Raw genomic sequence first — 26,020 nt, forward strand, 5'->3', positions numbered from 1 at the left:
GATTTGCAAAATTCTTGTTTAAAATAGCATCGGACAATTTCCCCACAACTGTAGATGTGTTGGTCAAGTTCTAACCTTTCCATGCATACAATTTTTTTTTACGAGGTCTCAATATCTAAGCCTGAAACGACCACTATGAAATGACATTGTTTCCGATAGTGACATTTTATTCATTTTTTTTGTCGCATATAATGTTACATCGATTTATGTATCATTTAATTATTGCTTCAAATAATGATGATGATCTTAGCAAGTCAATTAATCCAGTCACGCAATAGTTGTTGTAAAATTGTCTTGCGACAATTTCGAGAAACAAACTCGTTTTTGTTATTTGGGCATTATTAGTGCTTAAGGCAGTGGAGTCGCATGCAAGTTGATACATTCTTGCTATTTCCGCCACTCTGAGTAACCCCCCTCCCCCCGTGTCTGTAATTGCCCCCCCCCCCCTTCAGAAAACAAACAAACAAACTAACAAACACCGCATATTTATGTAAATTGGTACGTTTGTTTACATCAAATTAATCGTGTTTCGCCATTTTGTTTTGTTGCATAATGCCCCCCCCCCCTACATCACCGCTGCTTTTATGTAAACTTGTGGGTTTGTTTTTATTAGATCCATCGTTTTTCGCCATTTTGTTTATGTTTCATAGTGTTTTTGATCAAACTAGTTACTTATTTATGTAATATTTATGTATTTAATATTTTGGATATATTTTTTTTATCGAAACAAATAAATTATCTGCCGATGTGATTATTTTATTTTTAATTATTTTTCCTAGACAAATGCAGGTAATAGTCTCTTTTTGTAAGTTGTGGCTCTGAAAAGAGCCGTTTGGTTTGGTTGATTGTCCCGGGTGGGAACTGACTACTTCTTTGGCTTGGTGGTCTTCTTCGGCTTTGCTGCTTTGGTGGCCTTCTTTGCATTTGGCTTTGGACTCTTTGCGGCTTTGCTGGGCTTGGCGACTTTCTTTGCTGGCTTGGCTGCTGTTTTCTTGGCTGCAACTTTCTTGGTGGGTGTCTTCTTGACGATTTTCTTTGGAGTCTTCTTCTTGGTTATCTTGGTTTTCTTGGCCTTCTCCTTCTTGGCTGCGGCTTTCTCTGCTTTCTTGGCTTTCAGCTCTGCTTTCTTTGCTTGCTCCTTCTCTTTCTTGGCCTTGGCTCGTTCTTTGACCTTCTCCGCCTGTTCCTTGGCCTTGTCCTTTGCTGGGTCCAATTTGAATGAACCGGAAGCTCCCTTGCCCTTGGTCTGGATAAGAACTCCCTTCTGCACACCGGTATTGAGGGCTTTTCGGATGAAAACGGCCTGCCTGTCCATGTCGACTTGGAATGTGTCCTTGATGTACTTTCTGATGGCTTTACTGGACGAACCGTTTTTCTCCTTCAGTGCCACGATAGCGGCAACCACCATCTTGATTGCTGGAGGGTGGGCCCGAACGGTTGCAGACTTTTTCACGGTAGCCATGATGATAGAGAGAGATGATGCGAGGGAATCGTTTCGTAAGAAGCTTTACAGCGAGCAATACTGATGAGACCCACCGGACCGTCAGCCTTTTTCAAGGGTCACGGGTGGCTCTGAGCAGCCCCTGGGTCCATTCACGCTGCTCAATCAACCGGCGAGGCTCGGCGGTTCGTGTGGAGCTGGAATTTACTCCAAAATTAGTGTGTTTCATTTTTCTTCTGATTTGCAAAATTCTTGTTTAAAATAGCATCGGACAATTTCCCCACAACTGTAGATGTGTTGGTCAAGTTCTAACCTTTCCATGCATACAATTTTTTTTTACGAGGTCTCAATATCTAAGCCTGAAACGACCACTATGAAATGACATTGTTTCCGATAGTGACATTTTATTCATTTTTTTTGTCGCATATAATGTTACATCGATTTATGTATCATTTAATTATTGCTTCAAATAATGATGATGATCTTAGCAAGTCAATTAATCCAGTCACGCAATAGTTGTTGTAAAATTGTCTTGCGACAATTTCGAGAAACAAACTCGTTTTTGTTATTTGGGCATTATTAGTGCTTAAGGCAGTGGAGTCGCATAAAAGTTGATACATTCTTACTATTTCCGCCACTCTGAGTAACCCCCCTCCCCCCGTGTCTGTAATTGCCCCCCCCCCCTTCAGAAAACAAACAAACAAACTAACAAACACCGCATATTTATGTAAATTGGTACGTTTGTTTACATCAAATTAATCGTGTTTCGCCATTTTGTTTTGTTGCATACTGCCCCCCCCCCTACATCACCGCTGCTTTTATGTAAACTTGTGGGTTTGTTTTTATTAGATCCATCGTTTTTCGCCATTTTGTTTATGTTTCATAGTGTTTTTGATCAAACTAGTTACTTATTTATGTAATATTTATGTATTTAATATTTTGGATATATTTTTTTTATCGAAACAAATAAATTATCTGCCGATGTGATTATTTTATTTTTAATTATTTTTCCTAGACAAATGCAGGTAATAGTCTCTTTTTGTAAGTTGTGGCTCTGAAAAGAGCCGTTTGGTTTGGTTGATTGTCCCGGGTGGGAACTGACTACTTCTTTGGCTTGGTGGTCTTCTTCGGCTTTGCTGCTTTGGTGGCCTTCTTTGCATTTGGCTTTGGACTCTTTGCGGCTTTGCTGGGCTTGGCGACTTTCTTTGCTGGCTTGGCTGCTGTTTTCTTGGCTGCAACTTTCTTGGTGGGTGTCTTCTTGACGATTTTCTTTGGAGTCTTCTTCTTGGTTATCTTGGTTTTCTTGGCCTTCTCCTTCTTGGCTGCGGCTTTCTCTGCTTTCTTGGCTTTCAGCTCTGCTTTCTTTGCTTGCTCCTTCTCTTTCTTGGCCTTGGCTCGTTCTTTGACCTTCTCCGCCTGTTCCTTGGCCTTGTCCTTTGCTGGGTCCAATTTGAATGAACCGGAAGCTCCCTTGCCCTTGGTCTGGATAAGAACTCCCTTCTGCACACCGGTATTGAGGGCTTTTCGGATGAAAACGGCCTGCCTGTCCATGTCGACTTGGAATGTGTCCTTGATGTACTTTCTGATGGCTTTACTGGACGAACCGTTTTTCTCCTTCAGTGCCACGATAGCGGCAACCACCATCTTGATTGCTGGAGGGTGGGCCCGAACGGTTGCAGACTTTTTCACGGTAGCCATGATGATAGAGAGAGATGATGCGAGAATCGTTTCGTAAGAAGCTTTACAGCGAGCAATACTGATGAGACCCACCGGACCGTCAGCCTTTTTCAAGGGTCACGGGTGGCTCTGAGCAGCCCCTGGGTCCATTCACGCTGCTCAATCAACCGGCGAGGCTCGGCGGTTCGTGTGGAGCTGGAATTTACTCCAATATTAGTGTGTTTCATTTTTCTTCTGATTTGCAAAATTCTTGTTTAAAATAGCATCGGACAATTTCCCCACAACTGTAGATGTGTTGGTCAAGTTCTAACCTTTCCATGCATACAATTTTTTTTTACGAGGTCTCAATATCTAAGCCTGAAACGACCACTATGAAATGACATTGTTTCCGATAGTGACATTTTATTCATTTTTTTTGTCGCATATAATGTTACATCGATTTATGTATCATTTAATTATTGCTTCAAATAATGATGATGATCTTAGCAAGTCAATTAATCCAGTCACGCAATAGTTGTTGTAAAATTGTCTTGCGACAATTTCGAGAAACAAACTCGTTTTTGTTATTTGGGCATTATTAGTGCTTAAGGCAGTGGAGTCGCATGCAAGTTGATACATTCTTACTATTTCCGCCACTCTGAGTAACCCCCCTCCCCCCGTGTCTGTAATTGCCCCCCCCCTTCAGAAAACAAACAAACAAACTAACAAACACCGCATATTTATGTAAATTGGTACGTTTGTTTACATCAAATTAATCGTGTTTCGCCATTTTGTTTTGTTGCATACTGCCCCCCCCCCCTACATCACCGCTGCTTTTATGTAAACTTGTGGGTTTGTTTTTATTAGATCCATCGTTTTTCGCCATTTTGTTTATGTTTCATAGTGTTTTTGATCAAACTAGTTACTTATTTATGTAATATTTATGTATTTAATATTTTGGATATATTTTTTTTATCGAAACAAATAAATTATCTGCCGATGTGATTATTTTATTTTTAATTATTTTTCCTAGACAAATGCAGGTAATAGTCTCTTTTTGTAAGTTGTGGCTCTGAAAAGAGCCGTTTGGTTTGGTTGATTGTCCCGGGTGGGAACTGACTACTTCTTTGGCTTGGTGGTCTTCTTCGGCTTTGCTGCTTTGGTGGCCTTCTTTGCATTTGGCTTTGGACTCTTTGCGGCTTTGCTGGGCTTGGCGACTTTCTTTGCTGGCTTGGCTGCTGTTTTCTTGGCTGCAACTTTCTTGGTGGGTGTCTTCTTGACGATTTTCTTTGGAGTCTTCTTCTTGGTTATCTTGGTTTTCTTGGCCTTCTCCTTCTTGGCTGCGGCTTTCTCTGCTTTCTTGGCTTTCAGCTCTGCTTTCTTTGCTTGCTCCTTCTCTTTCTTGGCCTTGGCTCGTTCTTTGACCTTCTCCGCCTGTTCCTTGGCCTTGTCCTTTGCTGGGTCCAATTTGAATGAACCGGAAGCTCCCTTGCCCTTGGTCTGGATAAGAACTCCCTTCTGCACACCGGTATTGAGGGCTTTTCGGATGAAAACGGCCTGCCTGTCCATGTCGACTTTGAATGTGTCCTTGATGTACTTTCTGATGGCTTGACTGGACGAACCGTTTTTCTCCTTCAGTGCCACGATAGCGGCAACCACCATCTTGATTGCTGGAGGGTGGGCCCGAACGGTTGCAGACTTTTTCACGGTAGCCATGATGATAGAGAGAGATGATGCGAGGGAATCGTTTCGTAAGAAGCTTTACAGCGAGCAATACTGATGAGACCCACCGGACCGTCAGCCTTTTTCAAGGGTCACGGGTGGCTCTGAGCAGCCCCTGGGTCCATTCACGCTGCTCAATCAACCGGCGAGGCTCGGCGGTTCGTGTGGAGCTGGAATTTACTCCAATATTAGTGTGTTTCATTTTTCTTCTGATTTGCAAAATTCTTGTTTAAAATAGCATCGGACAATTTCCCCACAACTGTAGATGTGTTGGTCAAGTTCTAACCTTTCCATGCATACAATTTTTTTTTACGAGGTCTCAATATCTAAGCCTGAAACGACCACTATGAAATGACATTGTTTCCGATAGTGACATTTTATTCATTTTTTTTGTCGCATATAATGTTACATCGATTTATGTATCATTTAATTATTGCTTCAAATAATGATGATGATCTTAGCAAGTCAATTAATCCAGTCACGCAATAGTTGTTGTAAAATTGTCTTGCGACAATTTCGAGAAACAAACTCGTTTTTGTTATTTGGGCATTATTAGTGCTTAAGGCAGTGGAGTCGCATGCAAGTTGATACATTCTTACTATTTCCGCCACTCTGAGTAACCCCCCTCCCCCCGTGTCTGTAATTGCCCCCCCCCTTCAGAAAACAAACAAACAAACTAACAAACACCGCATATTTATGTAAATTGGTACGTTTGTTTACATCAAATTAATCGTGTTTCGCCATTTTGTTTTGTTGCATAATGCCCCCCCCCCTACATCACCGCTGCTTTTATGTAAACTTGTGGGTTTGTTTTTATTAGATCCATCGTTTTTCGCCATTTTGTTTATGTTTCATAGTGTTTTTGATCAAACTAGTTACTTATTTATGTAATATTTATGTATTTAATATTTTGGATATATTTTTTTTATCGAAACAAATAAATTATCTGCCGATGTGATTATTTTATTTTTAATTATTTTTCCTAGACAAATGCAGGTAATAGTCTCTTTTTGTAAGTTGTGGCTCTGAAAAGAGCCGTTTGGTTTGGTTGATTGTCCCGGGTGGGAACTGACTACTTCTTTGGCTTGGTGGTCTTCTTCGGCTTTGCTGCTTTGGTGGCCTTCTTTGCATTTGGCTTTGGACTCTTTGCGGCTTTGCTGGGCTTGGCGACTTTCTTTGCTGGCTTGGCTGCTGTTTTCTTGGCTGCAACTTTCTTGGTGGGTGTCTTCTTGACGATTTTCTTTGGAGTTTTCTTCTTGGTTATCTTGGTTTTCTTGGCCTTCTCCTTCTTGGCTGCGGCTTTCTCTGCTTTCTTGGCTTTCAGCTCTGCTTTCTTTGCTTGCTCCTTCTCTTTCTTGGCCTTGGCTCGTTCTTTGACCTTCTCCGCCTGTTCCTTGGCCTTGTCCTTTGCTGGGTCCAATTTGAATGAACCGGAAGCTCCCTTGCCCTTGGTCTGGATAAGAACTCCCTTCTGCACACCGGTATTGAGGGCTTTTCGGATGAAAACGGCCTGCCTGTCCATGTCGACTTTGAATGTGTCCTTGATGTACTTTCTGATGGCTTGACTGGACGAACCGTTTTTCTCCTTCAGTGCCACGATAGCGGCAACCACCATCTTGATTGCTGGAGGGTGGGCCCGAACGGTTGCAGACTTTTTCACGGTAGCCATGATGATAGAGAGAGATGATGCGAGGGAATCGTTTCGTAAGAAGCTTTACAGCGAGCAATACTGATGAGACCCACCGGACCGTCAGCCTTTTTCAAGGGTCACGGGTGGCTCTGAGCAGCCCCTGGGTCCATTCACGCTGCTCAATCAACCGGCGAGGCTCGGCGGTTCGTGTGGAGCTGGAATTTACTCCAATATTAGTGTGTTTCATTTTTCTTCTGATTTGCAAAATTCTTGTTTAAAATAGCATCGGACAATTTCCCCACAACTGTAGATGTGTTGGTCAAGTTCTAACCTTTCCATGCATACAATTTTTTTTTACGAGGTCTCAATATCTAAGCCTGAAACGACCACTATGAAATGACATTGTTTCCGATAGTGACATTTTATTCATTTTTTTTGTCGCATATAATGTTACATCGATTTATGTATCATTTAATTATTGCTTCAAATAATGATGATGATCTTAGCAAGTCAATTAATCCAGTCACGCAATAGTTGTTGTAAAATTGTCTTGCGACAATTTCGAGAAACAAACTCGTTTTTGTTATTTGGGCATTATTAGTGCTTAAGGCAGTGGAGTCGCATGCAAGTTGATACATTCTTACTATTTCCGCCACTCTGAGTAACCCCCCTCCCCCCGTGTCTGTAATTGCCCCCCCCCCCTTCAGAAAACAAACAAACAAACTAACAAACACCGCATATTTATGTAAATTGGTACGTTTGTTTACATCAAATTAATCGTGTTTCGCCATTTTGTTTTGTTGCATAATGCCCCCCCCCTACATCACCGCTGCTTTTATGTAAACTTGTGGGTTTGTTTTTATTAGATCCATCGTTTTTCGCCATTTTGTTTATGTTTCATAGTGTTTTTGATCAAACTAGTTACTTATTTATGTAATATTTATGTATTTAATATTTTGGATATATTTTTTTTATCGAAACAAATAAATTATCTGCCGATGTGATTATTTTATTTTTAATTATTTTTCCTAGACAAATGCAGGTAATAGTCTCTTTTTGTAAGTTGTGGCTCTGAAAAGAGCCGTTTGGTTTGGTTGATTGTCCCGGGTGGGAACTGACTACTTCTTTGGCTTGGTGGTCTTCTTCGGCTTTGCTGCTTTGGTGGCCTTCTTTGCATTTGGCTTTGGACTCTTTGCGGCTTTGCTGGGCTTGGCGACTTTCTTTGCTGGCTTGGCTGCTGTTTTCTTGGCTGCAACTTTCTTGGTGGGTGTCTTCTTGACGATTTTCTTTGGAGTCTAATAGGCCAGAGTCAACGCCCAAACCTGTAAAGAAAGGGGTAATTGATGTCATCATTGTTAATTATTACTTTTTAACTTGACCCTCACGCCATCATTTTATACTTGGTAAATAAAATTATGGTATGATAATATGACACAGTCAAGCATAGGTACACAGAATTAAAACACAAACCTTATACATATTATTTTTGTATTGTTTCTACACAGATCAGCAAACCAACTTGTCTCTATTTTTCCTGCCTCTTATTTTTGAGGGACAGAGAAAGGCAGCAGGTGGCAGATGTTCCTCCAGCAATGCTTCTAAGCGAGAAGCATTTATTGATACCCAACCGGTAAGTACAGTTCTGATAGCTGATTAGTAACCTCAAAGTCTTCTCCTTTGATCACAATGCTATCTGTCATTTATGTGACCCCTGTCTAATTTTCAGACCGAAACAGTCAAAGTTTTTTTTTGTAAATTTTGGTCTTAATAGTCCTCTAGACTGACTCGTTTATCTAATGAAAGTGATAGTTGTGTATTCATAATCGTTGTGGGTGAAAAGTGTTGTCATTATAAAGGTGCAATAGTAACTCACTGCACAGAATGGTACAAGTGCAGGATAGTGTAATATGGAGTACATGTACCATGAAACTGGCACTTTGTTTAAATACTGAAAAATGGTGTGTCAATGAATATTAATAAGGTAATAAAAGGGTAGCAATGAGTTTTTTAAAGGCCGTTTAAAACAGGCAGGGTCGTTGCCGTGTGATAAAGTCCCGAGGCCCGAAGGTTTTAAACGGCCGTTAAAGAACGAGTCACTGCTCTTTTAATCTCATTCATAATGCCTTTTTGGTTAAAAAGCGTAATAAAATAAGAAACTGTGTAAAACTTATCCCTTTCCGACGTGCTTGAGCTCTGTACGTTCGTGTATCGCATTGTTATGACTGAGACGCCTATTTTCTACATTCTACAATTTCCGGTTTTGTTCGTGCACGTATAGTCTTGGTGCAAGACGTTCTCGTTTTCCTTTCACACACATCACGGCCAACTCACCGACATCGCCCATAACAAGAAACGTCTTGCACCAAGACTAGCGCGTAATATCAGAAAACAACCGGTTATAAACAGAGCTCCAGCTTGTCATTATCAACCGTTTAAACACCCCCACGTGAAGCGCTCTCCACCACTAGGAATAGCGAAACTGTCTGAGGTATTTATGAATACTATTTAAGATATTTAAACTAATTTTTTTAATTTCTAAATGTTATTGCAGGATATAACTAACATCCCAGCCTACTTGAAGAAAATCGATTCAGAGAAGCGTCCTCAACCATTCATACTGGCATTGCATCGAGACGTAAGTGAACTTCAACCAACAGACATCTTCGTCATAGTGGAGAAGCAAGCTCTGCCACAGTCCTCATTGTTGAAAGCTGTGGACATTTGCTATAAACTACACTTTGTGTTGGACTGTAGTTATCAAGACAGCTGCAAAGGGCTGTGGTCTTTCTTTCAGTCATTTGTGTTCAAGCAGGCACTCAAAGGGAGAAAGGAGTCAAACACAATGAGGGCCTTACGTGCATTTATTTCCTACAAGACACTTGCACCTTAGCCACACTGTGTTACAAGTTTTGCTTGTATAAAAAAGAGGAGATCAGGGTTATAACTGTTTTGTTGTTCAAGTAAAATTACTGTGCATGTGATGTTTTCACTGCTTCAGTAAAAAATTACTTCTGAAATACTAGTTTAAAGTTACTTCGATAAAGTTGTGTAAATGTTAAAAAGAGGTTTTGTTTTTAATTTGAAAGTTACCTCTTGGTTAGCTTATACACAGTAAATTTAATTAAAATGTTACATTGCATTAAAAAAAAAAAGGACACTTAAAAAGTAGTGACTGATTTTAGGTGCATTGGTCATAGAAGCACATTATGAACAAACACACAAACGATAAAACAAAGACTAATGAATGACTGGGTTAGTCGCAGCAATGATAACTGTATGGTGTTCTAGCTGGTAACTTTTTCTTGCTAAACAAACAAATTTTTGTGCTCAGCAAATTTGTTGTGCTTGCAGGTTTTATGAATTGGGCCCAACCAGGGCCCCTTTTCATGGCTCTGCTTATCGCTGAGTTCTACGCTTACAATCACCATTCTATGCTTACTGTGATAGCGCCAAAGTTCTGCGCTAGTTGTGTGTAAGCAAATAATGCCTAGTAGCCTCAAGCAAACATTCCCTACTAACCTGTGAGATACGCTTGACATAAGCGCAGAATTCCCTGCTTCCGCCGTAAGCGCCAGTTCTTTGCTGACAATAAGCAGAGTCGAAATTGGGTCCTGGTTCCAATTTCATAGAATGTATTTTTCTATCATTATTTTGCTTTAAATTTGTTTTGTTCTAAAAGTTTTGAAAATATTTACAAGTTTTAAAATATTGTTGCGGACAAAGTTTTACCTTCAAATATTATTATTGAAGGAGAGTGATTGACTTGTTTGTCAAAACAAAATTATTGTGTAATTGCAAGAGATAAACCTTGATTTGGACTGCAAAACATTTCATTGATTGCAAAATTAAGATGCATAGTGGATAACTCTAACTGAAATAGGCCTGATACAAACATTTCAAATAAATAATTTTGAAAGAGTATTTTTTAAGTGAACTGTTTTAACTTGTTGCGGTTTTGAAGTATGTGATTTTACAAATTAAGTGCAATAAATCAAATCATCGATTCAATCAAGATTGTTGTCAGGTTTGTTTTCTGTATGTCAATGGCGTAGTTTACCAACAGTTGAACAACCTCGCTCAACATTGGGCAAAGGGTTGGACAGCAATCTATCATTATAGCGGTTATAAAATGACCAACTGTAGACAATAATAGACCCAATAGTTGGTCGAATTAAGCACAATTTTACCATTAAATGGGTGAACATATTTACTCAATAACTGGTTAAATTTTAACCAACGGTTGGCGGCAAATTGTGCTCATCTTATGGTTAAATAGTTTTTACCCAATAAGTTGGTGAAAGATACTGCCCAACTGTTGGGATAAGTTTGATTACCCAAGTAATGGGCAAAAAGTTTGCCCAATTTGAATGGGTAATATTTTGCCCAAAAGTTGGAGGAGTTCACTATTCGCCCTTAGTTGGGTAAAAAGTTGGGCAATATTTTACCCAATTTTTTTACAGTGTAGAGAGAGATGATGCGAGGGAATCGTTTCGTAAGAAGCTTTACAGCGAGCAATACTGATGAGACCCACCGGACCGTCAGCCTTTTTCAAGGGTCACGGGTGGCTCTGAGCAGCCCCTGGGTCCATTCACGCTGCTCAATCAACCGGCGAGGCTCGGCGGTTCGTGTGGAGCTGGAATTTACTCCAATATTAGTGTGTTTCATTTTTCTTCTGATTTGCAAAATTCTTGTTTAAAATAGCATCGGACAATTTCCCCACAACTGTAGATGTGTTGGTCAAGTTCTAACCTTTCCATGCATACAATTTTTTTTTACGAGGTCTCAATATCTAAGCCTGAAACGACCACTATGAAATGACATTGTTTCCGATAGTGACATTTTATTCATTTTTTTTGTCGCATATAATGTTACATCGATTTATGTATCATTTAATTATTGCTTCAAATAATGATGATGATCTTAGCAAGTCAATTAATCCAGTCACGCAATAGTTGTTGTAAAATTGTCTTGCGACAATTTCGAGAAACAAACTCGTTTTTGTTATTTGGGCATTATTAGTGCTTAAGGCAGTGGAGTCGCATGCAAGTTGATACATTCTTACTATTTCCGCCACTCTGAGTAACCCCCCTCCCCCCGTGTCTGTAATTGCCCCCCCCCCCTTCAGAAAACAAACAAACAAACTAACAAACACCGCATATTTATGTAAATTGGTACGTTTGTTTACATCAAATTAATCGCGTTTCGCCATTTTGTTTTGTTGCATAATGCCCCCCCCCCCTACATCACCGCTGCTTTTATGTAAACTTGTGGGTTTGTTTTTATTAGATCCATCGTTTTTCGCCATTTTGTTTATGTTTCATAGTGTTTTTGATCAAACTAGTTACTTATTTATGTAATATTTATGTATTTAATATTTTGGATATATTTTTTTTATCGAAACAAATAAATTATCTGCCGATGTGATTATTTTATTTTTAATTATTTTTCCTAGACAAATGCAGGTAATAGTCTCTTTTTGTAAGTTGTGGCTCTGAAAAGAGCCGTTTGGTTTGGTTGATTGTCCCGGGTGGGAACTGACTACTTCTTTGGCTTGGTGGTCTTCTTCGGCTTTGCTGCTTTGGTGGCCTTCTTTGCATTTGGCTTTGGACTCTTTGCGGCTTTGCTGGGCTTGGCGACTTTCTTTGCTGGCTTGGCTGCTGTTTTCTTGGCTGCAACTTTCTTGGTGGGTGTCTTCTTGACGATTTTCTTTGGAGTCTTCTTCTTGGTTATCTTGGTTTTCTTGGCCTTCTCCTTCTTGGCTGCGGCTTTCTCTGCTTTCTTGGCTTTCAGCTCTGCTTTCTTTGCTTGCTCCTTCTCTTTCTTGGCCTTGGCTCGTTCTTTGACCTTCTCCGCCTGTTCCTTGGCCTTGTCCTTTGCTGGGTCCAATTTGAATGAACCGGAAGCTCCCTTGCCCTTGGTCTGGATAAGAACTCCCTTCTGCACACCGGTATTGAGGGCTTTTCGGATGAAAACGGCCTGCCTGTCCATGTCGACTTTGAATGTGTCCTTGATGTACTTTCTGATGGCTTGACTGGACGAACCGTTTTTCTCCTTCAGTGCCACGATAGCGGCAACCACCATCTTGATTGCTGGAGGGTGGGCCCGAACGGTTGCAGACTTTTTCACGGTAGCCATGATGATAGAGAGAGATGATGCGAGGGAATCGTTTCGTAAGAAGCTTCACAGCGAGCAATACTGATGAGACCCACCGGACCGTCAGCCTTTTTCAAGGGTCACGGGTGGCTCTGAGCAGCCCCTGGGTCCATTCACGCTGCTCAATCAACCGGCGAGGCTCGGCGGTTCGTGTGGAGCTGGAATTTACTCCAATATTAGTGTGTTTCATTTTTCTTCTGATTTGCAAAATTCTTGTTTAAAATAGCATCGGACAATTTCCCCACAACTGTAGATGTGTTGGTCAAGTTCTAACCTTTCCATGCATACAATTTTTTTTTACGAGGTCTCAATATCTAAGCCTGAAACGACCACTATGAAATGACATTGTTTCCGATAGTGACATTTTATTCATTTTTTTTGTCGCATATAATGTTACATCGATTTATGTATCATTTAATTATTGCTTCAAATAATGATGATGATCTTAGCAAGTCAATTAATCCAGTCACGCAATAGTTGTTGTAAAATTGTCTTGCGACAATTTCGAGAAACAAACTCGTTTTTGTTATTTGGGCATTATTAGTGCTTAAGGCAGTGGAGTCGCATGCAAGTTGATACATTCTTACTATTTCCGCCACTCTGAGTAACCCCCCTCCCCCCGTGTCTGTAATTGCCCCCCCCCCCCTTCAGAAAACAAACAAACAAACTAACAAACACCGCATATTTATGTAAATTGGTACGTTTGTTTACATCAAATTAATCGTGTTTCGCCATTTTGTTTTGTTGCATAATGCCCCCCCCCTACATCACCGCTGCTTTTATGTAAACTTGTGGGTTTGTTTTTATTAGATCCATCGTTTTTCGCCATTTTGTTTATGTTTCATAGTGTTTTTGATCAAACTAGTTACTTATTTATGTAATATTTATGTATTTAATATTTTGGATATATTTTTTTTATCGAAACAAATAAATTATCTGCCGATGTGATTATTTTATTTTTAATTATTTTTCCTAGACAAATGCAGGTAATAGTCTCTTTTTGTAAGTTGTGGCTCTGAAAAGAGCCGTTTGGTTTGGTTGATTGTCCCGGGTGGGAACTGACTACTTCTTTGGCTTGGTGGTCTTCTTCGGCTTTGCTGCTTTGGTGGCCTTCTTTGCATTTGGCTTTGGACTCTTTGCGGCTTTGCTGGGCTTGGCGACTTTCTTTGCTGGCTTGGCTGCTGTTTTCTTGGCTGCAACTTTCTTGGTGGGTGTCTTCTTGACGATTTTCTTTGGAGTCTTCTTCTTGGTTATCTTGGTTTTCTTGGCCTTCTCCTTCTTGGCTGCGGCTTTCTCTGCTTTCTTGGCTTTCAGCTCTGCTTTCTTTGCTTGCTCCTTCTCTTTCTTGGCCTTGGCTCGTTCTTTGACCTTCTCCGCCTGTTCCTTGGCCTTGTCCTTTGCTGGGTCCAATTTGAATGAACCGGAAGCTCCCTTGCCCTTGGTCTGGATAAGAACTCCCTTCTGCACACCGGTATTGAGGGCTTTTCGGATGAAAACGGCCTGCCTGTCCATGTCGACTTGGAATGTGTCCTTGATGTACTTTCTGATGGCTTTACTGGACGAACCGTTTTTCTCCTTCAGTGCCACGATAGCGGCAACCACCATCTTGATTGCTGGAGGGTGGGCCCGAACGGTTGCAGACTTTTTCACGGTAGCCATGATGATAGAGAGAGATGATGCGAGGGAATCGTTTCGTAAGAAGCTTTACAGCGAGCAATACTGATGAGACCCACCGGACCGTCAGCCTTTTTCAAGGGTCACGGGTGGCTCTGAGCAGCCCCTGGGTCCATTCACGCTGCTCAATCAACCGGCGAGGCTCGGCGGTTCGTGTGGAGCTGGAATTTACTCCAAAATTAGTGTGTTTCATTTTTCTTCTGATTTGCAAAATTCTTGTTTAAAATAGCATCGGACAATTTCCCCACAACTGTAGATGTGTTGGTCAAGTTCTAACCTTTCCATGCATACAATTTTTTTTTACGAGGTCTCAATATCTAAGCCTGAAACGACCACTATGAAATGACATTGTTTCCGATAGTGACATTTTATTCATTTTTTTTGTCGCATATAATGTTACATCGATTTATGTATCATATAATTATTGCTTCAAATAATGATGATGATCTTAGCAAGTCAATTAATCCAGTCACGCAATAGTTGTTGTAAAATTGTCTTGCGACAATTTCGAGAAACAAACTCGTTTTTGTTATTTGGGCATTATTAGTGCTTAAGGCAGTGGAGTCGCATGCAAGTTGATACATTCTTACTATTTCCGCCACTCTGAGTAAACCCCCTCCCCCCGTGTCTGTAATTGCCCCCCCCCCTTCAGAAAACAAACAAACAAACTAACAAACACCGCATATTTATGTAAATTGGTACGTTTGTTTACATCAAATTAATCGTGTTTCGCCATTTTGTTTTGTTGCATAATGCCCCCCCCCCCCTACATCACCGCTGCTTTTATGTAAACTTGTGGGTTTGTTTTTATTAGATCCATCGTTTTTCGCCATTTTGTTTATGTTTCATAGTGTTTTTGATCAAACTAGTTACTTATTTATGTAATATTTATGTATTTAATATTTTGGATATATTTTTTTTATCGAAACAAATAAATTATCTGCCGATGTGATTATTTTATTTTTAATTATTTTTCCTAGACAAATGCAGGTAATAGTCTCTTTTTGTAAGTTGTGGCTCTGAAAAGAGCCGTTTGGTTTGGTTGATTGTCCCGGGTGGGAACTGACTACTTCTTTGGCTTGGTGGTCTTCTTCGGCTTTGCTGCTTTGGTGGCCTTCTTTGCATTTGGCTTTGGACTCTTTGCGGCTTTGCTGGGCTTGGCGACTTTCTTTGCTGGCTTGGCTGCTGTTTTCTTGGCTGCAACTTTCTTGGTGGGTGTCTTCTTGACGATTTTCTTTGGAGTCTTCTTCTTGGTTATCTTGGTTTTCTTGGCCTTCTCCTTCTTGGCTGCGGCTTTCTCTGCTTTCTTGGCTTTCAGCTCTGCTTTCTTTGCTTGCTCCTTCTCTTTCTTGGCCTTGGCTCGTTCTTTGACCTTCTCCGCCTGTTCCTTGGCCTTGTCCTTTGCTGGGTCCAATTTGAATGAACCGGAAGCTCCCTTGCCCTTGGTCTGGATAAGAACTCCCTTCTGCACACCGGTATTGAGGGCTTTTCGGATGAAAACGGCCTGCCTGTCCATGTCGACTTGGAATGTGTCCTTGATGTACTTTCTGATGGCTTTACTGGACGAACCGTTTTTCTCCTTCAGTGCCACGATAGCGGCAACCACCATCTTGATTGCTGGAGGGTGGGCCCGAACGGTTGCAGACTTTTTCACGGTAGCCATGATGATAGAGAGAGATGATGCGAGGGAATCGTTTCGTAAGAAGCTTTACAGCGAGCAATACTGATGAGACCCACCGGACCGTCAGCCTTTTTCAAGGGTCACGGGTGGCTCTGAGCAGCCCCTGGGTCCATTCACGCTGCTCAATCAACCGGCGAGGCTCGGCGGTTCGTGTGGAGCTGGAATTTACTCCAAAATTAGTGTGTTTCATTTTTCTTCTGATTTGCAAAATTCTTGTTTAAAATAGCATCGGACAATTTCCCCACAACTGTAGATGTGTTGGTCAAGTTCTAACCTTTCCATGCATACAATTTTTTTTTACGAGGTCTCAATATCTAAGCCTGAAACGACCACTATGAAATGACATTGTTTCCGATAGTGACATTTTATTCATTTTTTTTGTCGCATATAATGTTACATCGATTTATGTATCATTTAATTATTGCTTCAAATAATGATGATGATCTTAGCAAGTCAATTAATCCAGTCACGCAATAGTTGTTGTAAAATTGTCTTGCGACAATTTCGAGAAACAAACTCGTTTTTGTTATTTGGGCATTATTAGTGCTTAAGGCAGTGGAGTCGCATGCAAGTTGATACATTCTTACTATTTCCGCCACTCTGAGTAACCCCCCTCCCCCCGTGTCTGTAATTGCCCCCCCCCCCCCCCTTCAGAAAACAAACAAACAAACTAACAAACACCGCATATTTATGTAAATTGGTACGTTTGTTTACATCAAATTAATCGTGTTTCGCCATTTTGTTTTGTTGCATAATGCCCCCCCCCTACATCACCGCTGCTTTTATGTAAACTTGTGGGTTTGTTTTTATTAGATCCATCGTTTTTCGCCATTTTGTTTATGTTTCATAGTGTTTTTGATCAAACTAGTTACTTATTTATGTAATATTTATGTATTTAATATTTTGGATATATTTTTTTTATCGAAACAAATAAATTATCTGCCGATGTGATTATTTTATTTTTAATTATTTTTCCTAGACAAATGCAGGTAATAGTCTCTTTTTGTAAGTTGTGGCTCTGAAAAGAGCCGTTTGGTTTGGTTGATTGTCCCGGGTGGGAAATGACTACTTCTTTGGCTTGGTGGTCTTCTTCGGCTTTGCTGCTTTGGTGGCCTTCTTTGCATTTGGCTTTGGACTCTTTGCGGCTTTGCTGGGCTTGGCGACTTTCTTTGCTGGCTTGGCTGCTGTTTTCTTGGCTGCAACTTTCTTGGTGGGTGTCTTCTTGACGATTTTCTTTGGAGTCTTCTTCTTGGTTATCTTGGTTTTCTTGGCCTTCTCCTTCTTGGCTGCGGCTTTCTCTGCTTTCTTGGCTTTCAGCTCTGCTTTCTTTGCTTGCTCCTTCTCTTTCTTGGCCTTGGCTCGTTCTTTGACCTTCTCCGCCTGTTCCTTGGCCTTGTCCTTTGCTGGGTCCAATTTGAATGAACCGGAAGCTCCCTTGCCCTTGGTCTGGATAAGAACTCCCTTCTGCACACCGGTATTGAGGGCTTTTCGGATGAAAACGGCCTGCCTGTCCATGTCGACTTGGAATGTGTCCTTGATGTACTTTCTGATGGCTTGACTGGACGAACCGTTTTTCTCCTTCAGTGCCACGATAGCGGCAACCACCATCTTGATTGCTGGAGGGTGGGCCCGAACGGTTGCAGACTTTTTCACGGTAGCCATGATGATAGAGAGAGATGATGCGAGGGAATCGTTTCGTAAGAAGCTTCACAGCGAGCAATACTGATGAGACCCACCGGACCGTCAGCCTTTTTCAAGGGTCACGGGTGGCTCTGAGCAGCCCCTGGGTCCATTCACGCTGCTCAATCAACCGGCGAGGCTCGGCGGTTCGTGTGGAGCTGGAATTTACTCCAATATTAGTGTGTTTCATTTTTCTTCTGATTTGCAAAATTCTTGTTTAAAATAGCATCGGACAATTTCCCCACAACTGTAGATGTGTTGGTCAAGTTCTAACCTTTCCATGCATACAATTTTTTTTTACGAGGTCTCAATATCTAAGCCTGAAACGACCACTATGAAATGACATTGTTTCCGATAGTGACATTTTATTCATTTTTTTTGTCGCATATAATGTTACATCGATTTATGTATCATATAATTATTGCTTCAAATAATGATGATGATCTTAGCAAGTCAATTAATCCAGTCACGCAATAGTTGTTGTAAAATTGTCTTGCGACAATTTCGAGAAACAAACTCGTTTTTGTTATTTGGGCATTATTAGTGCTTAAGGCAGTGGAGTCGCATGCAAGTTGATACATTCTTACTATTTCCGCCACTCTGAGTAAACCCCCTCCCCCCGTGTCTGTAATTGCCCCCCCCCTTCAGAAAACAAACAAACAAACTAACAAACACCGCATATTTATGTAAATTGGTACGTTTGTTTACATCAAATTAATCGTGTTTCGCCATTTTGTTTTGTTGCATAATGCCCCCCCCCCCTACATCACCGCTGCTTTTATGTAAACTTGTGGGTTTGTTTTTATTAGATCCATCGTTTTTCGCCATTTTGTTTATGTTTCATAGTGTTTTTGATCAAACTAGTTACTTATTTATGTAATATTTATGTATTTAATATTTTGGATATATTTTTTTTATCGAAACAAATAAATTATCTGCCGATGTGATTATTTTATTTTTAATTATTTTTCCTAGACAAATGCAGGTAATAGTCTCTTTTTGTAAGTTGTGGCTCTGAAAAGAGCCGTTTGGTTTGGTTGATTGTCCCGGGTGGGAACTGACTACTTCTTTGGCTTGGTGGTCTTCTTCGGCTTTGCTGCTTTGGTGGCCTTCTTTGCATTTGGCTTTGGACTCTTTGCGGCTTTGCTGGGCTTGGCGACTTTCTTTGCTGGCTTGGCTGCTGTTTTCTTGGCTGCAACTTTCTTGGTGGGTGTCTTCTTGACGATTTTCTTTGGAGTCTTCTTCTTGGTTATCTTGGTTTTCTTGGCCTTCTCCTTCTTGGCTGCGGCTTTCTCTGCTTTCTTGGCTTTCAGCTCTGCTTTCTTTGCTTGCTCCTTCTCTTTCTTGGCCTTGGCTCGTTCTTTGACCTTCTCCGCCTGTTCCTTGGCCTTGTCCTTTGCTGGGTCCAATTTGAATGAACCGGAAGCTCCCTTGCCCTTGGTCTGGATAAGAACTCCCTTCTGCACACCGGTATTGAGGGCTTTTCGGATGAAAACGGCCTGCCTGTCCATGTCGACTTGGAATGTGTCCTTGATGTACTTTCTGATGGCTTTACTGGACGAACCGTTTTTCTCCTTCAGTGCCACGATAGCGGCAACCACCATCTTGATTGCTGGAGGGTGGGCCCGAACGGTTGCAGACTTTTTCACGGTAGCCATGATGATAGAGAGAGATGATGCGAGGGAATCGTTTCGTAAGAAGCTTTACAGCGAGCAATACTGATGAGACCCACCGGACCGTCAGCCTTTTTCAAGGGTCACGGGTGGCTCTGAGCAGCCCCTGGGTCCATTCACGCTGCTCAATCAACCGGCGAGGCTCGGCGGTTCGTGTGGAGCTGGAATTTACTCCAAAATTAGTGTGTTTCATTTTTCTTCTGATTTGCAAAATTCTTGTTTAAAATAGCATCGGACAATTTCCCCACAACTGTAGATGTGTTGGTCAAGTTCTAACCTTTCCATGCATACAATTTTTTTTTACGAGGTCTCAATATCTAAGCCTGAAACGACCACTATGAAATGACATTGTTTCCGATAGTGACATTTTATTCATTTTTTTTGTCGCATATAATGTTACATCGATTTATGTATCATTTAATTATTGCTTCAAATAATGATGATGATCTTAGCAAGTCAATTAATCCAGTCACGCAATAGTTGTTGTAAAATTGTCTTGCGACAATTTCGAGAAACAAACTCGTTTTTGTTATTTGGGCATTATTAGTGCTTAAGGCAGTGGAGTCGCATGCAAGTTGATACATTCTTACTATTTCCGCCACTCTGAGTAACCCCCCTCCCCCCGTGTCTGTAATTGCCCCCCCCCCCCCCTTCAGAAAACAAACAAACAAACTAACAAACACCGCATATTTATGTAAATTGGTACGTTTGTTTACATCAAATTAATCGTGTTTCGCCATTTTGTTTTGTTGCATACTGCCCCCCCCCCCTACATCACCGCTGCTTTTATGTAAACTTGTGGGTTTGTTTTTATTAGATCCATCGTTTTTCGCCATTTTGTTTATGTTTCATAGTGTTTTTGATCAAACTAGTTACTTATTTATGTAATATTTATGTATTTAATATTTTGGATATATTTTTTTTATCGAAACAAATAAATTATCTGCCGATGTGATTATTTTATTTTTAATTATTTTTCCTAGACAAATGCAGGTAATAGTCTCTTTTTGTAAGTTGTGGCTCTGAAAAGAGCCGTTTGGTTTGGTTGATTGTCCCGGGTGGGAACTGACTACTTCTTTGGCTTGGTGGTCTTCTTCGGCTTTGCTGCTTTGGTGGCCTTCTTTGCATTTGGCTTTGGACTCTTTGCGGCTTTGCTGGGCTTGGCGACTTTCTTTGCTGGCTTGGCTGCTGTTTTCTTGGCTGCAACTTTCTTGGTGGGTGTCTTCTTGACGATTTTCTTTGGAGTCTTCTTCTTGGTTATCTTGGTTTTCTTGGCCTTCTCCTTCTTGGCTGCGGCTTTCTCTGCTTTCTTGGCTTTCAGCTCTGCTTTCTTTGCTTGCTCCTTCTCTTTCTTGGCCTTGGCTCGTTCTTTGACCTTCTCCGCCTGTTCCTTGGCCTTGTCCTTTGCTGGGTCCAATTTGAATGAACCGGAAGCTCCCTTGCCCTTGGTCTGGATAAGAACTCCCTTCTGCACACCGGTATTGAGGGCTTTTCGGATGAAAACGGCCTGCCTGTCCATGTCGACTTTGAATGTGTCCTTGATGTACTTTCTGATGGCTTGACTGGACGAACCGTTTTTCTCCTTCAGTGCCACGATAGCGGCAACCACCATCTTGATTGCTGGAGGGTGGGCCCGAACGGTTGCAGACTTTTTCACGGTAGCCATGATGATAGAGAGAGATGATGCGAGGGAATCGTTTCGTAAGAAGCTTTACAGCGAGCAATACTGATGAGACCCACCGGACCGTCAGCCTTTTTCAAGGGTCACGGGTGGCTCTGAGCAGCCCCTGGGTCCATTCACGCTGCTCAATCAACCGGCGAGGCTCGGCGGTTCGTGTGGAGCTGGAATTTACTCCAAAATTAGTGTGTTTCATTTTTCTTCTGATTTGCAAAATTCTTGTTTAAAATAGCATCGGACAATTTCCCCACAACTGTAGATGTGTTGGTCAAGTTCTAACCTTTCCATGCATACAATTTTTTTTTACGAGGTCTCAATATCTAAGCCTGAAACGACCACTATGAAATGACATTGTTTCCGATAGTGACATTTTATTCATTTTTTTTGTCGCATATAATGTTACATCGATTTATGTATCATTTAATTATTGCTTCAAATAATGATGATGATCTTAGCAAGTCAATTAATCCAGTCACGCAATAGTTGTTGTAAAATTGTCTTGCGACAATTTCGAGAAACAAACTCGTTTTTGTTATTTGGGCATTATTAGTGCTTAAGGCAGTGGAGTCGCATGCAAGTTGATACATTCTTACTATTTCCGCCACTCTGAGTAACCCCCCTCCCCCCGTGTCTGTAATTGCCCCCCCCCCCTTCAGAAAACAAACAAACAAACTAACAAACACCGCATATTTATGTAAATTGGTACGTTTGTTTACATCAAATTAATCGTGTTTCGCCATTTTGTTTTGTTGCATACTGCCCCCCCCCCCTACATCACCGCTGCTTTTATGTAAACTTGTGGGTTTGTTTTTATTAGATCCATCGTTTTTCGCCATTTTGTTTATGTTTCATAGTGTTTTTGATCAAACTAGTTACTTATTTATGTAATATTTATGTATTTAATATTTTGGATATATTTTTTTTATCGAAACAAATAAATTATCTGCCGATGTGATTATTTTATTTTTAATTATTTTTCCTAGACAAATGCAGGTAATAGTCTCTTTTTGTAAGTTGTGGCTCTGAAAAGAGCCGTTTGGTTTGGTTGATTGTCCCGGGTGGGAACTGACTACTTCTTTGGCTTGGTGGTCTTCTTCGGCTTTGCTGCTTTGGTGGCCTTCTTTGCATTTGGCTTTGGACTCTTTGCGGCTTTGCTGGGCTTGGCGACTTTCTTTGCTGGCTTGGCTGCTGTTTTCTTGGCTGCAACTTTCTTGGTGGGTGTCTTCTTGACGATTTTCTTTGGAGTCTTCTTCTTGGTTATCTTGGTTTTCTTGGCCTTCTCCTTCTTGGCTGCGGCTTTCTCTGCTTTCTTGGCTTTCAGCTCTGCTTTCTTTGCTTGCTCCTTCTCTTTCTTGGCCTTGGCTCGTTCTTTGACCTTCTCCGCCTGTTCCTTGGCCTTGTCCTTTGCTGGGTCCAATTTGAATGAACCGGAAGCTCCCTTGCCCTTGGTCTGGATAAGAACTCCCTTCTGCACACCGGTATTGAGGGCTTTTCGGATGAAAACGGCCTGCCTGTCCATGTCGACTTGGAATGTGTCCTTGATGTACTTTCTGATGGCTTGACTGGACGAACCGTTTTTCTCCTTCAGTGCCACGATAGCGGCAACCACCATCTTGATTGCTGGAGGGTGGGCCCGAACGGTTGCAGACTTTTTCACGGTAGCCATGATGATAGAGAGAGATGATGCGAGGGAATCGTTTCGTAAGAAGCTTCACAGCGAGCAATACTGATGAGACCCACCGGACCGTCAGCCTTTTTCAAGGGTCACGGGTGGCTCTGAGCAGCCCCTGGGTCCATTCACGCTGCTCAATCAACCGGCGAGGCTCGGCGGTTCGTGTGGAGCTGGAATTTACTCCAATATTAGTGTGTTTCATTTTTCTTCTGATTTGCAAAATTCTTGTTTAAAATAGCATCGGACAATTTCCCCACAACTGTAGATGTGTTGGTCAAGTTCTAACCTTTCCATGCATACAATTTTTTTTTACGAGGTCTCAATATCTAAGCCTGAAACGACCACTATGAAATGACATTGTTTCCGATAGTGACATTTTATTCATTTTTTTTGTCGCATATAATGTTACATCGATTTATGTATCATATAATTATTGCTTCAAATAATGATGATGATCTTAGCAAGTCAATTAATCCAGTCACGCAATAGTTGTTGTAAAATTGTCTTGCGACAATTTCGAGAAACAAACTCGTTTTTGTTATTTGGGCATTATTAGTGCTTAAGGCAGTGGAGTCGCATGCAAGTTGATACATTCTTACTATTTCCGCCACTCTGAGTAACCCCCCTCCCCCCGTGTCTGTAATTGCCCCCCCCCCCTTCAGAAAACAAACAAACAAACTAACAAACACCGCATATTTATGTAAATTGGTACGTTTGTTTACATCAAATTAATCGTGTTTCGCCATTTTGTTTTGTTGCATAATGCCCCCCCCCCTACATCACCGCTGCTTTTATGTAAACTTGTGGGTTTGTTTTTATTAGATCCATCGTTTTTCGCCATTTTGTTTATGTTTCATAGTGTTTTTGATCAAACTAGTTACTTATTTATGTAATATTTATGTATTTAATATTTTGGATATATTTTTTTTATCGAAACAAATAAATTATCTGCCGATGTGATTATTTTATTTTTAATTATTTTTCCTAGACAAATGCAGGTAATAGTCTCTTTTTGTAAGTTGTGGCTCTGAAAAGAGCCGTTTGGTTTGGTTGATTGTCCCGGGTGGGAACTGACTACTTCTTTGGCTTGGTGGTCTTCTTCGGCTTTGCTGCTTTGGTGGCCTTCTTTGCATTTGGCTTTGGACTCTTTGCGGCTTTGCTGGGCTTGGCGACTTTCTTTGCTGGCTTGGCTGCTGTTTTCTTGGCTGCAACTTTCTTGGTGGGTGTCTTCTTGACGATTTTCTTTGGAGTCTTCTTCTTGGTTATCTTGGTTTTCTTGGCCTTCTCCTTCTTGGCTGCGGCTTTCTCTGCTTTCTTGGCTTTCAGCTCTGCTTTCTTTGCTTGCTCCTTCTCTTTCTTGGCCTTGGCTCGTTCTTTGACCTTCTCCGCCTGTTCCTTGGCCTTGTCCTTTGCTGGGTCCAATTTGAATGAACCGGAAGCTCCCTTGCCCTTGGTCTGGATAAGAACTCCCTTCTGCACACCGGTATTGAGGGCTTTTCGGATGAAAACGGCCTGCCTGTCCATGTCGACTTTGAATGTGTCCTTGATGTACTTTCTGATGGCTTTACTGGACGAACCGTTTTTCTCCTTCAGTGCCACGATAGCGGCAACCACCATCTTGATTGCTGGAGGGTGGGCCCGAACGGTTGCAGACTTTTTCACGGTAGCCATGATGATAGAGAGAGATGATGCGAGGGAATCGTTTCGTAAGAAGCTTTACAGCGAGCAATACTGATGAGACCCACCGGACCGTCAGCCTTTTTCAAGGGTCACGGGTGGCTCTGAGCAGCCCCTGGGTCCATTCACGCTGCTCAATCAACCGGCGAGGCTCGGCGGTTCGTGTGGAGCTGGAATTTACTCCAAAATTAGTGTGTTTCATTTTTCTTCTGATTTGCAAAATTCTTGTTTAAAATAGCATCGGACAATTTCCCCACAACTGTAGATGTGTTGGTCAAGTTCTAACCTTTCCATGCATACAATTTTTTTTTACGAGGTCTCAATATCTAAGCCTGAAACGACCACTATGAAATGACATTGTTTCCGATAGTGACATTTTATTCATTTTTTTTGTCGCATATAATGTTACATCGATTTATGTATCATTTAATTATTGCTTCAAATAATGATGATGATCTTAGCAAGTCAATTAATCCAGTCACGCAATAGTTGTTGTAAAATTGTCTTGCGACAATTTCGAGAAACAAACTCGTTTTTGTTATTTGGGCATTATTAGTGCTTAAGGCAGTGGAGTCGCATGCAAGTTGATACATTCTTACTATTTCCGCCACTCTGAGTAACCCCCCTCCCCCCGTGTCTGTAATTGCCCCCCCCCCCTTCAGAAAACAAACAAACAAACTAACAAACACCGCATATTTATGTAAATTGGTACGTTTGTTTACATCAAATTAATCGTGTTTCGCCATTTTGTTTTGTTGCATACTGCCCCCCCCCCTACATCACCGCTGCTTTTATGTAAACTTGTGGGTTTGTTTTTATTAGATCCATCGTTTTTCGCCATTTTGTTTATGTTTCATAGTGTTTTTGATCAAACTAGTTACTTATTTATGTAATATTTATGTATTTAATATTTTGGATATATTTTTTTTATCGAAACAAATAAATTATCTGCCGATGTGATTATTTTATTTTTAATTATTTTTCCTAGACAAATGCAGGTAATAGTCTCTTTTTGTAAGTTGTGGCTCTGAAAAGAGCCGTTTGGTTTGGTTGATTGTCCCGGGTGGGAACTGACTACTTCTTTGGCTTGGTGGTCTTCTTCGGCTTTGCTGCTTTGGTGGCCTTCTTTGCATTTGGCTTTGGACTCTTTGCGGCTTTGCTGGGCTTGGCGACTTTCTTTGCTGGCTTGGCTGCTGTTTTCTTGGCTGCAACTTTCTTGGTGGGTGTCTTCTTGACGATTTTCTTTGGAGTCTTCTTCTTGGTTATCTTGGTTTTCTTGGCCTTCTCCTTCTTGGCTGCGGCTTTCTCTGCTTTCTTGGCTTTCAGCTCTGCTTTCTTTGCTTGCTCCTTCTCTTTCTTGGCCTTGGCTCGTTCTTTGACCTTCTCCGCCTGTTCCTTGGCCTTGTCCTTTGCTGGGTCCAATTTGAATGAACCGGAAGCTCCCTTGCCCTTGGTCTGGATAAGAACTCCCTTCTGCACACCGGTATTGAGGGCTTTTCGGATGAAAACGGCCTGCCTGTCCATGTCGACTTGGAATGTGTCCTTGATGTACTTTCTGATGGCTTGACTGGACGAACCGTTTTTCTCCTTCAGTGCCACGATAGCGGCAACCACCATCTTGATTGCTGGAGGGTGGGCCCGAACGGTTGCAGACTTTTTCACGGTAGCCATGATGATAGAGAG

At 41.3% G+C, this 26,020-nt stretch overlaps 14 protein-coding genes across 14 annotated transcripts; 1 reads left to right on the forward strand and 13 right to left on the reverse strand.

The window, feature by feature from the left end:
* Positions 1 to 865: 865 nt before the first annotated feature.
* Positions 866 to 1,462, reverse strand: LOC139941885 (uncharacterized). The gene has a single exon (XM_071938531.1). It carries the CDS (start codon positions 1,460 to 1,462, stop codon positions 866 to 868), a length of 597 nt encoding a protein of 198 aa, XP_071794632.1.
* Positions 1,463 to 2,542: 1,080 nt separating this feature from the next.
* LOC139941887 (uncharacterized) lies at positions 2,543 to 3,139 on the reverse strand. Its single transcript, XM_071938534.1, has one exon. It carries the CDS (start codon positions 3,137 to 3,139, stop codon positions 2,543 to 2,545), a length of 597 nt encoding a protein of 198 aa, XP_071794635.1.
* A 1,077-nt stretch (positions 3,140 to 4,216) lies between these two features.
* LOC139941888 (uncharacterized) lies at positions 4,217 to 4,813 on the reverse strand. Its single transcript, XM_071938535.1, has one exon. It carries the CDS (start codon positions 4,811 to 4,813, stop codon positions 4,217 to 4,219), a length of 597 nt encoding a protein of 198 aa, XP_071794636.1.
* Positions 4,814 to 5,891: 1,078 nt separating this feature from the next.
* On the reverse strand, positions 5,892 to 6,488 carry LOC139941890 (uncharacterized). The gene has a single exon (XM_071938537.1). The coding sequence runs from the start codon at positions 6,486 to 6,488 to the stop codon at positions 5,892 to 5,894; it is 597 nt and encodes a 198-aa protein (XP_071794638.1).
* A 1-nt stretch (position 6,489) lies between these two features.
* Positions 6,490 to 10,396, forward strand: LOC139941891 (uncharacterized). Its single transcript, XM_071938538.1, has 3 exons — positions 6,490 to 6,523; positions 7,955 to 8,079; positions 9,001 to 10,396. The coding sequence occupies exons 1-3, from the start codon at positions 6,490 to 6,492 to the stop codon at positions 9,337 to 9,339; spliced, it is 498 nt and encodes a 165-aa protein (XP_071794639.1). The 3' UTR covers positions 9,340 to 10,396.
* Positions 10,397 to 11,987: 1,591 nt separating this feature from the next.
* On the reverse strand, positions 11,988 to 12,584 carry LOC139941894 (uncharacterized). Its single transcript, XM_071938540.1, has one exon. It carries the CDS (start codon positions 12,582 to 12,584, stop codon positions 11,988 to 11,990), a length of 597 nt encoding a protein of 198 aa, XP_071794641.1.
* A 1,080-nt stretch (positions 12,585 to 13,664) lies between these two features.
* On the reverse strand, positions 13,665 to 14,261 carry LOC139941895 (uncharacterized). The gene has a single exon (XM_071938541.1). The coding sequence runs from the start codon at positions 14,259 to 14,261 to the stop codon at positions 13,665 to 13,667; it is 597 nt and encodes a 198-aa protein (XP_071794642.1).
* A 1,081-nt stretch (positions 14,262 to 15,342) lies between these two features.
* Positions 15,343 to 15,939, reverse strand: LOC139941896 (uncharacterized). Its single transcript, XM_071938542.1, has one exon. The coding sequence runs from the start codon at positions 15,937 to 15,939 to the stop codon at positions 15,343 to 15,345; it is 597 nt and encodes a 198-aa protein (XP_071794643.1).
* Positions 15,940 to 17,022: 1,083 nt separating this feature from the next.
* On the reverse strand, positions 17,023 to 17,619 carry LOC139941897 (uncharacterized). Its single transcript, XM_071938544.1, has one exon. It carries the CDS (start codon positions 17,617 to 17,619, stop codon positions 17,023 to 17,025), a length of 597 nt encoding a protein of 198 aa, XP_071794645.1.
* A 1,079-nt stretch (positions 17,620 to 18,698) lies between these two features.
* Positions 18,699 to 19,295, reverse strand: LOC139941901 (uncharacterized). The gene has a single exon (XM_071938548.1). It carries the CDS (start codon positions 19,293 to 19,295, stop codon positions 18,699 to 18,701), a length of 597 nt encoding a protein of 198 aa, XP_071794649.1.
* Positions 19,296 to 20,379: 1,084 nt separating this feature from the next.
* Positions 20,380 to 20,976, reverse strand: LOC139941902 (uncharacterized). Its single transcript, XM_071938549.1, has one exon. It carries the CDS (start codon positions 20,974 to 20,976, stop codon positions 20,380 to 20,382), a length of 597 nt encoding a protein of 198 aa, XP_071794650.1.
* Positions 20,977 to 22,057: 1,081 nt separating this feature from the next.
* LOC139941903 (uncharacterized) lies at positions 22,058 to 22,654 on the reverse strand. Its single transcript, XM_071938550.1, has one exon. It carries the CDS (start codon positions 22,652 to 22,654, stop codon positions 22,058 to 22,060), a length of 597 nt encoding a protein of 198 aa, XP_071794651.1.
* A 1,080-nt stretch (positions 22,655 to 23,734) lies between these two features.
* LOC139941904 (uncharacterized) lies at positions 23,735 to 24,331 on the reverse strand. Its single transcript, XM_071938551.1, has one exon. It carries the CDS (start codon positions 24,329 to 24,331, stop codon positions 23,735 to 23,737), a length of 597 nt encoding a protein of 198 aa, XP_071794652.1.
* Positions 24,332 to 25,411: 1,080 nt separating this feature from the next.
* On the reverse strand, positions 25,412 to 26,008 carry LOC139941906 (uncharacterized). The gene has a single exon (XM_071938552.1). It carries the CDS (start codon positions 26,006 to 26,008, stop codon positions 25,412 to 25,414), a length of 597 nt encoding a protein of 198 aa, XP_071794653.1.
* Positions 26,009 to 26,020: the final 12 nt, after the last annotated feature.

This window comes from Asterias amurensis, chromosome 9 (genome assembly GCF_032118995.1).
Source record: "Asterias amurensis chromosome 9, ASM3211899v1".
Lineage (NCBI taxonomy): Eukaryota > Metazoa > Echinodermata > Asteroidea > Forcipulatida > Asteriidae > Asterias > Asterias amurensis.